Below are 17033 nucleotides of genomic sequence, written 5' to 3'. Positions count from 1 at the left end.
CTAAAATACACAAACATTATTCAAGAAAAATGAAAGAGTTTGAGAACAGGAACCAAACCTTGAAGATTCAGTGAGAGGCCCTGAAGAAAACACTGATATGGGAATATAACAAAGATCTGTATTTCAGTTTCATAGATCTGGAAAAGGCATATGATAAGAGCGAAGACAGAAGCTATTCCAAACGCTACAGTTATATGGTGTTAATGGGGCATTATATCAAGCAATATTTAGTCTTTATTTGAGTTGCAAATCAGCAGTTAGAATTGAAGGAAATACAGGAAGATGGTTTAATGTTAAATCTAATGTCAGACAGGGATGTACATTATCCTCTCTCTTATTCATTATCTATATGGATCACATTATGAAAGAAAGTGGTATTAAATCTGATATCAAAATTAGATGTTAATCTCAGCTGTTTGCTTTATGCAGATGATGTTATACTTCTAAATAAATCCGCTACAAGTTTGCAAGATTCCCTGACTAAATTGATTAACTGTTGTAATAGATATGGTATGAAGGTCAGCTTTAAAAAGACAAAGACAATGAAAATAGGCAGAAACATTGAAAATATCAACTGCATTGTGAATGGAGAACTTATAGAAGTAAAACATTTCAGCTACTTGAGCATGATTTTTAGTGAAGATGATAAGTTAAATATGGAAATAGACAACAGAATTAACAAAGCTGGTATGGTAGGAAGTCAACTGAATAAATTTATATGGAATAAGATAGAAATTAGCCAAAACACTAAATTAGCTGTATACAAGACAGTGTTTAAACCAAATTTAACTTATGGATTTGAGAGCTGGGTTAGAAGTAAAACAACTGACCAAAGACTAGAGACTGCAGATATGAGAGTCCTGAGAAAGATTAGGGGCATGAACAGATGGCATTAATAGCAATATCATATTAAAAACGAGGATATTAGGAAAGAATTTGATATTGTCAGCATCCAGGAATGCATTAGCAGAGCTAATCTAAGGTGGTATGGTCACTTAAGCAGAATGGGAGAAGAAAGATTAGCAAAACAAGTGTTCTCTGCTAGGTTGGCAGGAAAAAGACCAAGATATAGGTGGATTGATACAGTAAAAAGTGCCTTAGAAGACAGATAAGTCTAAAATAAATATAAGATAAATATAAGACCTGATAATATTAGTCTTGACATTTAACTGACTGATTTGGAGGAAAATTGTAGATAGTAATGATGTAAATTTTTCAAGTAGTACTATCATATCCTGTACACCCCTGGAGGGTATATATCAGGAATTTGATGATGATGATGATTAAAATGTGGAAAGGGAGCTGAAATGACACTTGACTATAAAATGCTCAAATATGGAGATAAAAACTTTGATGGTGGCTATACCGCATAATTCTGAACGTTTGGTCAGGCAGGTGAATTCCAGAAGAGGAAGCCTTCTGATGTATCCTCTATGAACATGGAAATAAAATTGAATGTGAAACTTACAGAGGAATTTTTCCTACTGAGTTTTCTCATGAGATTTATCTATGCATATTTTAGGAGAAACTGTTGAAGAGAAACTTGAGAATGTGAGCTCAGGCCAATATGGCAAGGATCTGTATTAAAGTTTTGTAGATCCAGAAAAAGGCACATATTAAGGTGCTGAGAGGAAAAACTCTTCAGAAATACTACTGTTATATAGTGTGTGAATAAGACATTATACAGAGCAATATGACCCTATATTCAATTTTTAATTCATCAATCAAAACTGAAGGATGTACAGGAAGATTGGGTTGGTGTAAAATAAAGTGTAAGACAAGGATGTGTAAACTATCTTCATAGCCATTTTTTTGTCTATATGGATGACAATGTTAAGGAAACTGGTGTTAAATGTGATATCACAATTAGAGATATTAATGCAGATGATGCATTAATGATGTTATATTCTTAAATTAATCTACTACAAGTCTTCAGGATTTTTTAATTAAGCTGAATAACAACAACCTGCTATTTTATAAACTGGGTGTGATAACCAACAATAAACAGACAAAAAGTATGAAAATAGACAAAGTATAAAATAAGTAAAATATTTCAGATATTTAGGCCTAAATTTTTCTCCAATGATATGAAGATAAATATATGGTCAATTGTACTCCTATTCTTTCTAAATCCAGCCTGGAAGTCTGAAAAATTGGATTCTATTTTATCTTCAATACATGAGAGTAAGATGTCCAAAACTATTTTGCTTGGATGGATGGTGAGGCTAACTATCCTAAAATTATTGCACTTTTTGCTGTTCTTTTTTTTTATTTTATTTTTTATTTATTTTGAATAGGAATAAGAATAACTGCACATTAATCATTTGTAAAATAAATACTTGAATAATACATATATATTTAGTGGTTTACCCTTTAATCTTACTATTGCAAGTTTACTATTCCTGGGTTTAAAGTCTGTGACACAGTACTTGATATTCTTTTGGATCAAGAACCCATCTCTTTCTTGCCCTCTTTCAGAGTACCTGAGTAAAGAAAGATTTCTTTTATCTGTTGTTAATTCTCCAGATTCTGCCACCATCTCACATGTACCAGTGATGGACCATTCATAGTGTGCCAGTTGCAGAATCTTGAATTGACCATGTTGGTATAATAATCTAATATTCCATGTTCTAATCATAAATCTGTTACTCAGATGAAATTCATGTTTAAATATTTGTATATTGATGGAAAGGTCACTGTCACCAGTAAAACAGTTTCATAATCTCTCCTGGCGTCTCCAAAAGATGACATGGTCCTTTTTTTGTCCGCAATAACTGAGCTGGCATGAGTTCTCTAAGGCTTCCTTCATATCTAAATAGTGGGTAATTAAGGACAGGTGGTATCCATCTCCTCTCCTGCTTTTGTCTGGAGCATTTAGATAAATAAAGCAGAACAACTTTCACACCTAGGGTGACCTACCAAGAGCATATATATGTATGCTTCCAAGGTGTCTCACTTGTTCTGTCCAGTGTCACCCCTCTACCATGATGGATATGCCATCTAACATTACACTAGTAGTCAAACTTCTTCGGCACTACAGCCCCATGTAGTGCCTTGACCTCCCATTTTTGGATTTCATAACTCACTATCAGGTGGGGGTTGTTACCCCATGCTCAACCATGTGTAATTGTCTGTGAAGTATTGTGGTCTTAAGACTGGTTTGCCTGCTTTGCAGGAGGAAAAACACCAGATAAACTGGGGAGGAAAACCCTGCAGTCCATGCCCAAGACCGGCTAACTTGGCTATGTCTGAGAAAGATCCTTAGAAGAGAAAGACAAGAATTGAACGCAGGACACTCCTTTTCCAGGCATATGGTCCCACGCATAACAAATTGGCTAACCGTGTGGACTACTAATCAAACTATTATCCTATATGAAGATTCAAGGTATGAGATGAAATGCACTGGGTTTCAATAATATCAGAAATTATCTTTGAATTAAATTATATGGAGCACGTAAAAAAAATACAATGACATTTTTACTACTTTTATCATTTAGAAGATTGAAAAGTTTATATAAGACAGAAAGAGATAAGATGTAAGTTGGTCAATGATTAAATTACTCGTTGAGCAAATGTTTAAAAGGCTGCTACTGGGAAGCATGTAACTCGACTTTAGCATTTGCTAAGGTGGTTGCACAATAAAATATACATGCACTATATATATAATATGGTATGATATGAAAAATATAATATCAGCTAATTCAGCTATAAAAGAATATTCTTGAATGTAGCACTTTCCAGTCTGAAAAAATGGGTAAAATATGAAGGGCGATAAGAATTGGATGTTATGAAGAATAAACCATAAATAAATTCTGCTAATTAAATTGTGGATCAGTAATTGTTTCTGATTTATTTTTTGTACTGGGCACATGCACATCATCAGCATAAATTAAAATTTATATGATTTTCAGTAATATAAAATATTAAAATTTATAATTTTTAACCAGCATTCTGTATTAAAATTACAAAAATAATAAATTTAGTTTAATCCTTTATCCAAGTATAAGCAAACAAAGTATGCGCCTGAAGTATCTTCAGGACTGAGGCAACTCGTGGTAAAGGTGGACCAAGCTCTCATCACTCCTTGTCTCAGTATCTCCCATAATGCAAAGCACATCTCCTTGTGGACATGTATAATGCTATGCATTAAGAGAAGGGCCACTACAAAACTTTTATGCACTTTAATTAATCTGTAATGCATTATCTTCATCTATATCATGGGTTGTCAAATAAAGTTATAAAACTAGAAGAATGGTGTAAATGTGTTACTGTTGGATAAATAAACTTTAGTTTGAATGATGTTTTCAACCATTTAACTGCAATATCAGGCAATGAATTATTTGCATAATAAATTAGTATAAATAAAAATATGTTGTTTTAACTGATAAAAAACTGACACTTTTTAATCAGTGGGCAACCCTGATGTCTAGAGAGTGATAAGGCACTCATGAAAAGAAGCCTAAGAAAATAATATAGTTCTAGAGAGACAGTCACTAAGTTTGAGAAAGTACAATTAAAGAACTGTACTCTCAAACAATATGATGCATTATATCTTTCTAAGCTACAGGCTTGTAGTTTTAACTAGCTTACAGATGGAGATGAAAAAGATATAGAGTCCTGAAAATAGAAACTTTGTCGCTTTTATCATCTCACTGGAATATGGAAGACACCTGGCAGAATGTTTATTGCATGTGTTGACTGGTTAGATTAAATTAAATTTACATTGCTGATTTTAAAATCATAAATTTAATTTAATCTATCACGTTCCTTCCATATTCCAATGAGAAGATAAAAGTCACAAAGGTTCTACTTTATTATGTGACATTTAGTTCCGATTTCATGCATAACACAATTTTTTTGAATTTTTAATGCCAACATTTATAATTATCATATATCTTCTCCCTTCCCTTGTACATATCATAAACAGAACATGATGAACTATTAAATAGCTCTAAGATATAATGCTTCAGTTTTGTTATTAAATTTAAAATCCTTGGATAGTCTTGAAAATGTTTCTTCATTATATTAATAAAAATATTATAATCTTAAGTTATAGATGCTTCCCACAATTTAAATAATGCAGTGGTATATCATATTTGATCACTTTCAGCTTTTCTTTAAGATGGACTATTTAGATAAAATAATAAGTGCATACATAGAACAAGGGAATTTATTAGTCATTAATTATCTAAATAAAGAAATTACACTAATTTATTTATTTAGGTAATGACTAATAAATTCCTGTGTTCTATGTATTGTTTTTAGTCAAAACTTTGTTTCATCAAAATAATTGCACATATTAGTCATTTATTTCCATGAAAGTCTACCTAATACGCTCAAGAACTGCAATTTTACCATGCTTCTTTTTTGCATATTTCTATTACTCAAAAAATATGAATATTTTCTTTTTTCTTTTAAGTGGAATACAAAAATTGCCCAGTATATATTCCAAGAAAGAAACCTATTACCGCACCTACAATAAATAGGTGTGATAAAAATGCCTCCACCTCAACAGTCAGCACCCCAGAATCCAGTTCATTATTGAAAAAGAAAATAGCAACAGCTTGCCTTTTTTTTTATTTTTTAGATATTCTAATCACACATCTGCCCAATGGCACCTTTTTTTATTTATTTTATTTTTTTTTTTTTTTCAGTTTACAGAAAACCAACCTACACAGATATATACATAAAATTTCCCATCATCCCCTTCTTAGCAACATTGTATATGGTTTCATCAAAACCCTTGTGAAAAGAGCCTCCAACCTCTGTTCCACTCAAGCTTTTCTTACAGTGGAACTTGCCTTTATTCACCAAACCTGTCTGCAAAAAAGATCTACACATTATCTATCCCTTCCATCTACTCATATCCCTCCCAACCAGGGAATGAAATAAATATCCGAAGAGCAAATCTTTTTGAAACCACAGACAATTATTCTGGAGTGGAATGATATATATTTTTTGTAAATATATTTCTATTCTACTGAAACAATTGATGTTTTGTTTCTAGGATACATGTCTCTAAGAATTTAGTCCAGAGGAGGAATTTTTTTTTTTTTTTTTTTTTGCTCTGGTAAATCATTCCAGTTTGGAGCAAAAAAATTCACCTCAGAAAATAATGCTCTGTCTTAAACACACACACACACATACATATACCATGTGTGTGTGTGTGTGTGTGTGTGTGTGTGTGTGTGTGTGTATAATATATTTCCAATTAGAGCAAAAAATTTTCATCAGAAAAAATAATGCACCATCTCAAAAAAAAAAAAAAAAAAAAAAAAACGTGCTTTTTTTTTGTTCAAAAATGTATCTTCAAAAATATACAGATATATATATATAAATACACACACGCACATTTTTCAGATGGAGTATTATTTTCTGAGAGTGACATTTTTTGCTCTGACCTGGAAATATATCTTCAGAGGAAAAAATCTAAACAGTAGAGTAAGCATTTGCTGAATTTCTGCTCAGGACACAGACTAATCATTACTAACACCATGTATTCAAAAAGATGTGCACAGGTTTACATGTATAGAAGACACAAGAAATAAGAAAAACCTCATTGACTGCATCATTGTTGATATCATCATGCTGGTTCAGGATATAAGAGTGTACAGTAGATTTGAAATTGGAAGAGACCAATGCTTAGTGCTAAGCAGAATGAAAATGGATATTGCATTAAAAATAACAGTGCGCAACAAAGCTTTAAAAAGAATTAAAATTGAGCAACTTTTACAGGTAAACTGTAGACCCAACTATGCAAACATTATTGAAGAAAAAATGAAATGGCTCGAAAACAAGAACCAAACCTTGGAGTCCCAGTAGCAAACTCTGAAGAAGACATGGATTGATTCAGTTAGGGAGGTACGTGGTGAAGTTATCCGTAAGAATAGAAAAATAAGAACACCATGGTGGACACAAGTTAAAGAAGCAGTCCTGGAAAAGAAGAAAGCATACCAAAACTTCCTAGCAAATAAATTGGCAGATGCCCTCAAAGAATGTAGAGAGAAATGTAAGAGGAGCTAAGCTATGTGTAAAAGTAGCCAAACAAAAGTCATGAGAGGTTGGCAAAATATGCTGTAGGCTATGAAAAAAAAGCTTTGAAATGGAGGAAAGAGTACTGTAAAAGGAATCAAAAATGATAAAGGTGATGTGAAAAACTGAACATAAGGATATCCTAGATGTCTGGAGTAATTACTTAGAAAGACTGTTAAACAAACCAAGCAGTAACAGAACCGCACTAGAAAAATTTCAAGAGGAATGCAAATAGGAGTACATAATACTTGAGATAGAAAAAGCCATCAAAAACTTGAAATGCATAAAGATAGCTGGAACAGATAATATTCGACCAGAAATGCTTAAGTATGGTGGTATAAAAGTTTTTCCGTGGCTACACTGCAAAAATTTTTCAGAAGGTAGAATACCAGATGACTGGAGTAGAGCTCTATTCCAATTCCATCCATTAAAAAAAATAAAAAATAAAATAAAGCTGAATGTGAGAATCACACAGGAATTTCTCCACTAAGCATTACAGGTAAGATTTATGTAAGCATATTTGAAAAGAGGCTGAGAAAAATAGTGGAAAAGAAAGTGGAGAAGAGCAAGCCAAATAGAAGTTGACTGAATCAGTTTTTCACTTTACAACAGAGTTGAAAAATCATGGAAGTTTGACAAGGATCTGTACTTGAGTTTTGTACATCTGGAAAAGGCATACAACAAGGTGCCCAGGGAAAAGTTTTTCAAAAATACTACAATTATATGGGGTAATGGAACATTATACAGAGCAATTCATAGTCTATATTTAAGTTGTAAGTCAGCAGTTAGAACTGAAAGAAATACAGGAAAATGGTTTGATGTAAAATCAGAGCTAAGACAAGGATGCACATTATCCCCACTCTTATTCATCATCTATATGAATTGCAATATGAAACAAAATGGCATGAAACTAGATATTGGAATTAGAGATATCAACCTCAGCTCTTTGCTTTATGCAGATGATGTTGTACTCCAAAAATACACATCCTTTGAAAATCTCCTGGATTCTCGAACTAAAGTGTATAACAGCTGCAACAAATTTGGCATGAAAATCAGCAATAAAAAGACCAAAACTATGAAAATAGGCAGGAACGTAAAAAATTTCAGCTACATTCTCTGTGGAGAGTCTATAGAACAAGTAAAATATTTCAACTATCTAGACACAGTTTTTAGTGAAGATGGCAAGTTAAATCTGGAAATAGACAACAGAATAAGCAAAGCTAGTATGGTAGGGAGCCAGTTGAACAAATCTATATGGAATAAGAGAGAAATTTAGGCCAATATACTAAACCAGCAGTATATAAGACAGTGTTCAAACCAGTTTTAAGTTATGGATCTGAGAGCTGAGTTACAAATAAAGTACTTGATCAAAGACTAGATACCATAGATATGAGGGTTCTGAGAAAAATTAGGGTACTGAATGGTTAGCATCAATAGCAGAATCATATTAAAAATGAAGATATTAGGAAGAAACTCCACATTGATTGAATTCAAGAATGTGTGAGTAGGGATAATCTAATGTGGTATGGTCACTTAAATAAAATGGGAGAGAAAAGGTTAGCAAAACAGGTGTTTTGCTAACTAGATATTAACTAGTAATAGTCAAAATTCAAAAAAATACAATTATGAAAAGAAAAAAAATTCAAATGTACATTCATTATTAAGTTATATATCTACCTTTCTTTTTGTTCTCTGTCAGAATGTTCTCTATTATCCCGATTCTAATCTCTAGATTCTCTTCCCTCATGCATTCTCTTATGTAGAGGCTGCTGGCGACCAGTAGTATTTTCATCATCTAAATGATGTTAGCAAAACAGGTGTTTGATGCCAAATTAGATATGAAAATACTGGAGTGCTCACAAGTAATAGACTGATTTGGAGGAAAATTGTGAATAGCAGATTTTTAATAATGCAAACTTAATCATGTAGTGCTGTCATAGTAGTAGCCTGAACATCCCTTGATGGCAGTTATGATTTAACTGCTTCTCACTATGGTGGAAAGTAGCTGATGTACTCTTAATCTAGAAACCAGGAAAAGCAGCACAGTTCTTCCAAAAACTAAAAAAAGTGGCTGAGAAAGGAATTGTTAATGTGTTCCTTAAAGTGTCCGAGGTTGTGTCTGTTGGGAAAAATGGTATGGAAAAGACAGTGCTGTTCAAATTCATATTTATAAATCTGAACATAAAATATTCAAATTCATAAATATGAATTTGAATATTTTAAGTTCATTCCACTACCATCATAGATGGACATAAGTCTCTTAGTGAAAGGTCAATAATAATAATAAAATACCAACATGAACAGATATTAACTAGTAATACTCAAATTGAAAAAAAATACAATTATGAAAAGGAAAAAAATTCAAATGTACATTCATTATTAAATTATATATCTACCTTTCTTTTCGTTCTCTGTCAGAATGTTCTCTATTATCCCGATTCCAATCTCTAGATTCTCTTCCCTCATGCATTCTCTTATGTGGAGGCTGCTGGCGATCAGTAGTATTTTCATCATCTAAATGACGTTTAACTGTCTGTCCAGGAGGAGGAGACTTTGGCTTTTCAGGTTTTGTGGAGTAGGAAGATACCTGACTTTGTTGGCTAGACTATATAAAATTGCATTATTGGGATATCACACCTGAAGAAACTTTTGTATATTTAAATGAATTCTGCAGATCAATGTTTCCTAAACTTTCATTACCCATATACCACTTTTAAAATTTAAGCAACACATGGTGTACTCCCTCTCAGGAAAAGGCAATTTGGGAGATGTTATGATGATATTTCATTCATACATGAATAATTTTAAAGGTATTTATTTTCCTAAAATTTGCATTATAATAAATTACAAGCATATGAAACTTTTTTTTATTTTTTATTTATTAAAAACATTTTTTGGTTATACAAATTAAATATACCTACGGTAGATTTTTTTTTTTTAAGGTTATACGGTGGTCAGCATTCATAGTGAAGAATTTATGGAGACACAACACACATGTTAGAATGTTCTAACACATGTGTTGTGTCTCCATAAATTCTTCACTTACAGTAGATTCAACAAATTTAGCAGAGTTCTGACAGCATGGTTCAAACCAGGTGGTCGGAACATGATCATATCATTAACTAGATGTGGCCTAAAAGAGGTCATTCGATACATGCCAAGAGATGCATACTGTTTAAAATTTCTTTTGATTTTTTAGTTATTGAAAATTTAATATAGAATAGACCTGCACTTATTTGCAACAATATGGCAACATATATATAAGATAATTAGAATTTTTTAAAAATATCAGATAAATTTGTTTATCATTAAATGAGAATGAGAATTAATTCACAATAGAGTGAACAGCAATAAAAATATGTGCTATATAAAATTTAATTACAGAGTGCAAAGTTATCATTCTGAGTCTACAAATATCTGACATTATTGAAATATGTGTTAATAATGCATTCACAATATAAAGAACTACTTAATTACTATATAATCACTTGATACTGTTTATGCTTTTTGTATGCAATATCAAGAGCTATATACACTACTCTAAATTTATTAGACCTTTTTCAGACAAGGATTAAGCCGATTAGTTTTAAATGAAAATATTATTATTATTATTATTATTATTACCTGAGACCTCCAGTGAGTCAAGTACTCAGCTCACCTAAATCACCCAAACTGTCATACCTTCACTTAAATTCACCCACATGAGATGCATTCATCTAGTGTGAATCATCTAGTGGAATACTTTGCCCTTAAAGGCAAACTATTCCACTCACTGCTCTGTGAGAGAAAAGTCTAGCTCTTATCCCTTTCTTGACTGCAAACAAATTTAACTTCCACAGATGTCCTGCCCCCATTCTCTCGCCACCTTCTGTATAATGAAAAATTTCATCAGACGATATCCTATAATACCAATTCAAATATTTATAGACCTCTATCATATCATCACTTTTTCTCCTGTTAATCAGTCTGTAATTCACATACAATCTGTCCTCATAACATAAATCCCATAATCCAGATATAATTTTTGTAACTCTTCTTTACACAGCTTCTTTTATCTTCTTGGAATCTGGGAGACCAAATCTCAACACATTGATCCAGGTGTGGTCTTATCAAGGCCTTATAAAGATGCAAAATGACTTCCTTATCCTTACATTGTCGAGGTTTTACTTCAACATCACAATTATCTTCTGAGTCGTATTTGCATAGTCATCATCAGTTTCTTGTAGTATATCCCTTCTAATATAATATGCTGCTGGAAATCTCATCATCCCAAAGTGCACAACTTTACACTTACTCTCATTAAACTGAACATTAAACAATTTCCAGCCTATCCAAATAATTTTGTAAGTGCTGGATATCAGTAACATCCAATTGCCTTGCCTATCTTTGCATCATCGGCAAACAATTGCACATCTCCTGTTAGACACTTCCTAATGTCATTAATGTATAGACTGAACAACAATGGCAAATGACTGATCACCTTAAATCTGCCAGATTCACACCCATCACATACCACTTTTTGATAACTGTCAATCATCCACTGATCGAAGTCAAAATTTATATTCCAATTCTATATTCTCTAGTTCATGCAACAGCCTTTCGTGTAGTATTATCCTATCAAATACCTTAGCAAAATCCAACATTATCATAGTGCATCCATTTCCTTTATCCAACTCGGCCATAACATTGTTGTAAAATACATGGAAATTGCTAAAACATGATCTCATCATCATCATCAACATCATCAAATTCCTGATATGTACCCTCAAGAGATGTACAGGATATGAAGTACTACATGAAATCTTACATCATTACTGACCTCCTATCTATCAGACTCCACCATTATCAGATCTTATATTTCTGTCTTCTAAGGCACTTTTTACTGTATCAATCCACCTATATGTTGATCTCCCTCTGGGTCTTTTTCCTGCCAACCTGGCAGAGAACACTTGATTTGCTAATCTTTTGGAAGCTTTCCAAACACAACTGGTACAATAGCAGAACACACAAAAGCAACAATAGACATAGCAGAGGGAATAAGGAATTTTTTCTCACTATATCCCATCAAAATGAGTTACAGATAAAGTGTGAGTGCACATGCAGTTGGTACATATGATAAAAGTTGCAAATGAAATCAAAAACAAAGTTCATTTCAGTTTATATTGACTTAAAAGGAGATAATTATGGTATGAGAGAAGATGTAAAACAGTTGATGAATGACGTGGACAAGAAGAGAAGTGTGAAATGACCATCTTGTTTATTAGTCGATTATACATAGTACCATTGTATTATAAGTTTGCAATATTTTGTAAAAATCTATCATACTGGTTATCTGTTTTTAAATATAATTTTTATTTTATTTTTTAATTTCTGATCCACACACAAAAGGCCACAAGACCTATAGAACACTAGTGCCATATATTGGCAAGAGGAACAGAAGCATGGAGGAGTCTGTTCACATTTTGCTTGAACAGCTGAGGGTTGTAATCTTTGGGGATTCCATCTACTTCTATCATTCCAAAGGACAGAAGAAGATGGAATAAAAGAGGAGGCAGAGAAGTTGGTTTGTGAGATTCAAGATGAACTGTAAAGGGGTGTTGGTTTTAATGATTTTGAAGGAGAGTGGAGGAATAATAGTGGACAATTCAGTAGAACACTGTCCATGGGAGTATTTGTAGAAGAGGCACAAGGCAGAAACTGAAGTGGGTAGGTGAGAGAGAGATCATTAATTATCTAGAGTGCCCTCTCCTGATAGAATCAAGAAATATTCCATGGTTGGGTGGATTTGGGCTTTGTATAGAGTTAACAGTTGTGGAGGTGTGAAGTAGTGTCTTGTGCAAAAAAGTACACCAAGTTTTTTGGCAGCTGCAGAAGCTATAGTTGAAATGTGGTTGTGCCATGAAAGACTGGAGGTGCTGGTCAGTCCAAGTAAAGAAATATGATCGTGTTTGGATATCTCACTATTATTGAAGGTAAAGGGGGGGGGGACAGAGAGGCATGTAGTGAGGTTGTCTGCAAGGATAGAAAAATCATAACTTCCTGGTGGACACAGGAAGTTAAAGAGGCAGTCAAGAAAAAGAAGAAAGCCTACCAAAAGTTCCTGGCAAATAAGTCAGCTTGTGCTCTTAGAAAATACAGAGAAAAATGCAAGAAAGCAAAGTACTGTGTAAAACTAGCTAAACAAAAGTCATGGGAAGACTTTGGTAAGAACATAGAAAATAAATATCAGGAAGGTGGCAAAATATTCTGGACCAATAAAAATGCTTAGAAATGAAACACTTTAATTAGAAAGACTGCTAAATGAAACAAGCAGTTCAGCATGGTGGTAGAAAATTCCCAACGGGAATACAGTTATAAAACTTTTGCAGTGGCTGCAATGCACAACCCAGAAGGCCTGGTAAGATGGTTGAATTCAAGCTGATTGAAGTGGAGCTCTCATAATACCCATCCATGAAAAGGGAAATAAAACTGAATGTGAGAATTACAGAGGTATTTCCTTGAGAAAGAGCTAAGAACAATTGTGGAAGGGATGCTTGGTGAAGAATAAGCTGGATTCAGGCCAAATAGAGATTGTCATATTTTCATGTTAAGACAAACATTTGAGAAACATTGGGATCTGTATTTGTTTTGTTGATCTGGAAAAGGCATATGACAAAGTGCCAAGATTAAAGCAGTTCAAAATGCTCCAGTTATATGGTGTAAATGGGACATTATATCAAGAAATACACTCTATTTGATTTGTAAATCAGCAGTTAGCAACTTATGCAACTATTCATCATCTATATGGATCACATCATGAAGGAAAACAGTATTAAACCTGATATCAAAATTGTAGATGTAAATTTCAGCTCTTTATACCATGCAGATGATGTTATTCTCCTAAATAAATCCATGACAAATCTGCAGGATTCCCTGACCAAATTGCCTGGTTAAAACTGCTGTAATAAATTTGGTATGAAAATCAGCATTAAAAAGACAAAGACAATGAAAATAGGTAGATTCAAAGCATCAACTGAATCCTGAACGATGAATTATAGAACAAGTAAAATATTAAAGCTATTTAGGCACAATTTTTAGTGAAGATGTCAAATTAAACTTGGAAACAGATACCAGAATTAGCAAAGCTGGTATGGTAGGAAGTCAGATGAATAAATTTATATGGAATAAGAAAGAAATTAGTCAAAATGCTAAATTAGCTGTATACAAGGCAGTGTTCAAACCAATTTTAACTTATGGAGCTGAGAGCTGGGTCAAAAGCAAAACACTTGATCAAAGACTGGAAACTTCTGATGTGAGAGTTATGAAAAAGATTAGTAGAGGGAACAGATGGCATTAATGGCAGCATCACATTAAAAATGAGGATATTAGGAAAGAACTTTATTAGCATTCTGGAATGTGTTAGCAGAGCTAATCTCAGATGGTTAAACAGAATTAGTGAGAAAAGATTAGCAAAATAACTGTTCTTTGCCAAGTTGGCTGGAAAAAAAATCCAGAGGGAGACAAAGATGTAGTTGTAAAAAGTGCCTTAAAAACCAGAAATATAAGTACTTATAATGTTGGAGTCTTGAAAGATAACAGATTAATTTGGAGGAAAATTGTTGATGGAAGTTAGTAATGGCGTAACTTTTTCATGTAGTACTATCATAATGTCGTCTAGTGGGTAAGGTACCTGGCTTTCACCTGTGAGGTCCAATGTTTGTTCCTGGCATGGGAATATTCTTTCTTTTGATGATAGGGCTAGGGGGAGTGAGAATACTGGATCTGGTCACAGGATCAGAAGAGCTATCCATAACCAAGGTGACACAATTGCCTCTGATTGTCAAAAGTGATCATACAGTCTAAAACATGAGGAATATTCTGTCAAGAAGGGATATATGTGGAATTACAAGGCAGGTGATTATGACAAGCTTAGGGGGAAGCTTAAGTCTGTGCCATGGCATAAAACAATGCAGGGTAAGGATGTTAGTAGTGCATGAGAGATAGTTAAGGGTCATCTTAAGGGCAATATTAAGTTGTATACTAAGGTAAGGAGGGTTAATCAGGTAGGAGTTAGATGGATGAGCAATATCATTAAGCACAAGCTGCAGAAGAAGGAGATGCTGTGGAGGGTATATAAAGAAAAAGGTGACAAGCAAACTCATGAATTACAAGGCACAGGCAAGAAAGGTGACCAGCATGGCAAAATACGAAGAATCTAGCCAAGCAGGCCAAAGGAAATCACAGAGTTCTTTCATTATGTGGAAAGTAAGAGGAAGATTAACCTTTAATGAGTAATGATGTCATCAGTTGAGTTACTGAGTGACCACTTTGTAAGGGTATATCATCTAAGTGAGGTTACTGCTTTCACATGTGACAAACACTAATGTAAGAACAGAGGTGGATGAATTGGAGGTTCTTAGGATATTGCAGAATCTCAATGTAAATACAGTTGTGGGATTAGATGGGATATCGGCTTGGGTTTTGCGAATATGTGCAAGAGAACTGGCAATGCCTCTGACTGGGCTCTTTAATTTAAGTCTCAGCTATGGTAGAGTTCAAAGGGAGTGGAAAGAGAACAAAATAAATCTTGTTCATAAGGGAGGTTCTAAGATTGCAGTAGCAAATTATAAACCAACCAGTCTCAGGAGTGGTGGTAAAAGTACTGGAAAAATTGGTCAACAAAGAGAATTCAAGAATGGGCAGATAAAAATATGATACTGTGTGAGGGGTTTTGTGAAGTTTACTGTAGGTCATGCATTAGTAATTTACTAACTTTTTATAATAGGGTATCAGCTGAATTGGATAAAGGGAATGGCACATGATAATTCTGCTGGATTTTGCAAAGGTATTTGACAGAATACCACATGGAACATTGTCAGGCAAATTAGAAAAAATGGGAATGGATGTGACACTGGTTAAGTGAATAAGAGGATGGCTGCTGGACAGATATAAAAAAAGTGGTATACGGAGGAGCAGAATCAAGGTGAAAACAAGATGGAATGAAAAACAACAATTCAAATTTTCAGACCAGACCAGCTAACTCGCCATCAGTCAAAAAAGCATAAAGACTCTGCATCCTAGATGGGATTTGAACTTAGTTCTTTTGACTAAAGAGGGCATTGTTAATAATGAGCTATGAAGGCAGGAGTTTAATTACATATAAAATGTTCTAAAGTGAATCTCCACTAAACTTGTTATACTTCTTATCATATAAATTCATTTATAGTTAATTACTGTTCATAACAAAGATTCATAAAGATATGATTAACACTCACCTCATCATGCATTTTAAGTTTTTCTTTACTTTCATGTTCTCGATCTTTTGGTTTTAAATTTCTCTCTCCTTCAAGCTTCTTTACAGCATGCTTATAAAGTTTGTACAGCTTCTTAGGATCAAATGTGGTAAATTTAGCTACAAAAATCCACAGAAAACTGCAAACAGAAAGGAAGTTAAGTGAGCATAATTATATTTAATCAATATAGTCTACTAATAAGTGCTATCAAAATAAAGACAAAAAGTGCAGTAAGATTCTCCTAAATTACAAATCCACGATTAATGTTATATTCAGGCAATAATAATCAGGAAAAGGAAGGAGTAGCAATAGTATTCAATAACAAACACAAGGATAATCTTGAATGGAAGGCAATGAAACTTATGCCTATGGTCTCACAGGTTTTACTGACGAAAAAGTGAAAGAATTTTTCAAGGCGTTAGAGAAGGCAGCTGACACTAAGAAAAAGAAAAAGTTGTTCTTTGTTGATCTAATTAGAAGAATAGATAATGGTTACCAGATATATAAAAATGTTTAGGAAAAATTTGGAGAAAAGAACAAAGCTAATAATAATGCTAAATACCTAATGGATTTCTGTTCCAGACATGGATCAACATTACTAACACCATGTTCCAACATAAAGATGTGCACAAATTCACATGCAGAGAAGACACAAGAAATAAGAAAAGTCTCATTGATATGCACGCATGGTGAGTCATTCATTTTTAATATTCATAAATTTGAAAAACT

At 33.3% G+C, this 17033-nt stretch overlaps 1 protein-coding gene across 2 annotated transcripts in view; it reads right to left on the bottom strand.

Moving 5' to 3' along the window:
- Chd1 (chromodomain-helicase-DNA-binding protein 1) overlaps window positions 1-17033 on the bottom strand; it is a 557090-nt gene that overhangs the window by 45965 nt on the left and 494092 nt on the right. For both annotated transcript variants that reach the window (XM_090402402.1, XM_090402403.1), the window contains exons 34-35: window positions 16287-16443; window positions 9429-9637 (exon numbers count right to left, since the gene is read on the bottom strand). In XM_090402402.1, coding sequence (XP_090258528.1) covers window positions 9429-9637; window positions 16287-16443 — 366 coding nt within the window. The remainder of the gene's footprint in view (window positions 1-9428; window positions 9638-16286; window positions 16444-17033) is intronic.

This window comes from Typopeltis vanoorti, chromosome 13 (genome assembly GCF_054136105.1).
Source record: "Typopeltis vanoorti isolate ZY-2024b chromosome 13, IOZ_Tvanoo_1.0, whole genome shotgun sequence".
NCBI classification, from domain to species: Eukaryota; Metazoa; Arthropoda; class Arachnida; order Uropygi; family Thelyphonidae; genus Typopeltis; species Typopeltis vanoorti.
Note: the sequence above shows the minus strand (reverse complement) of the source record. Positions and strands in the feature narration are given on the sequence as shown.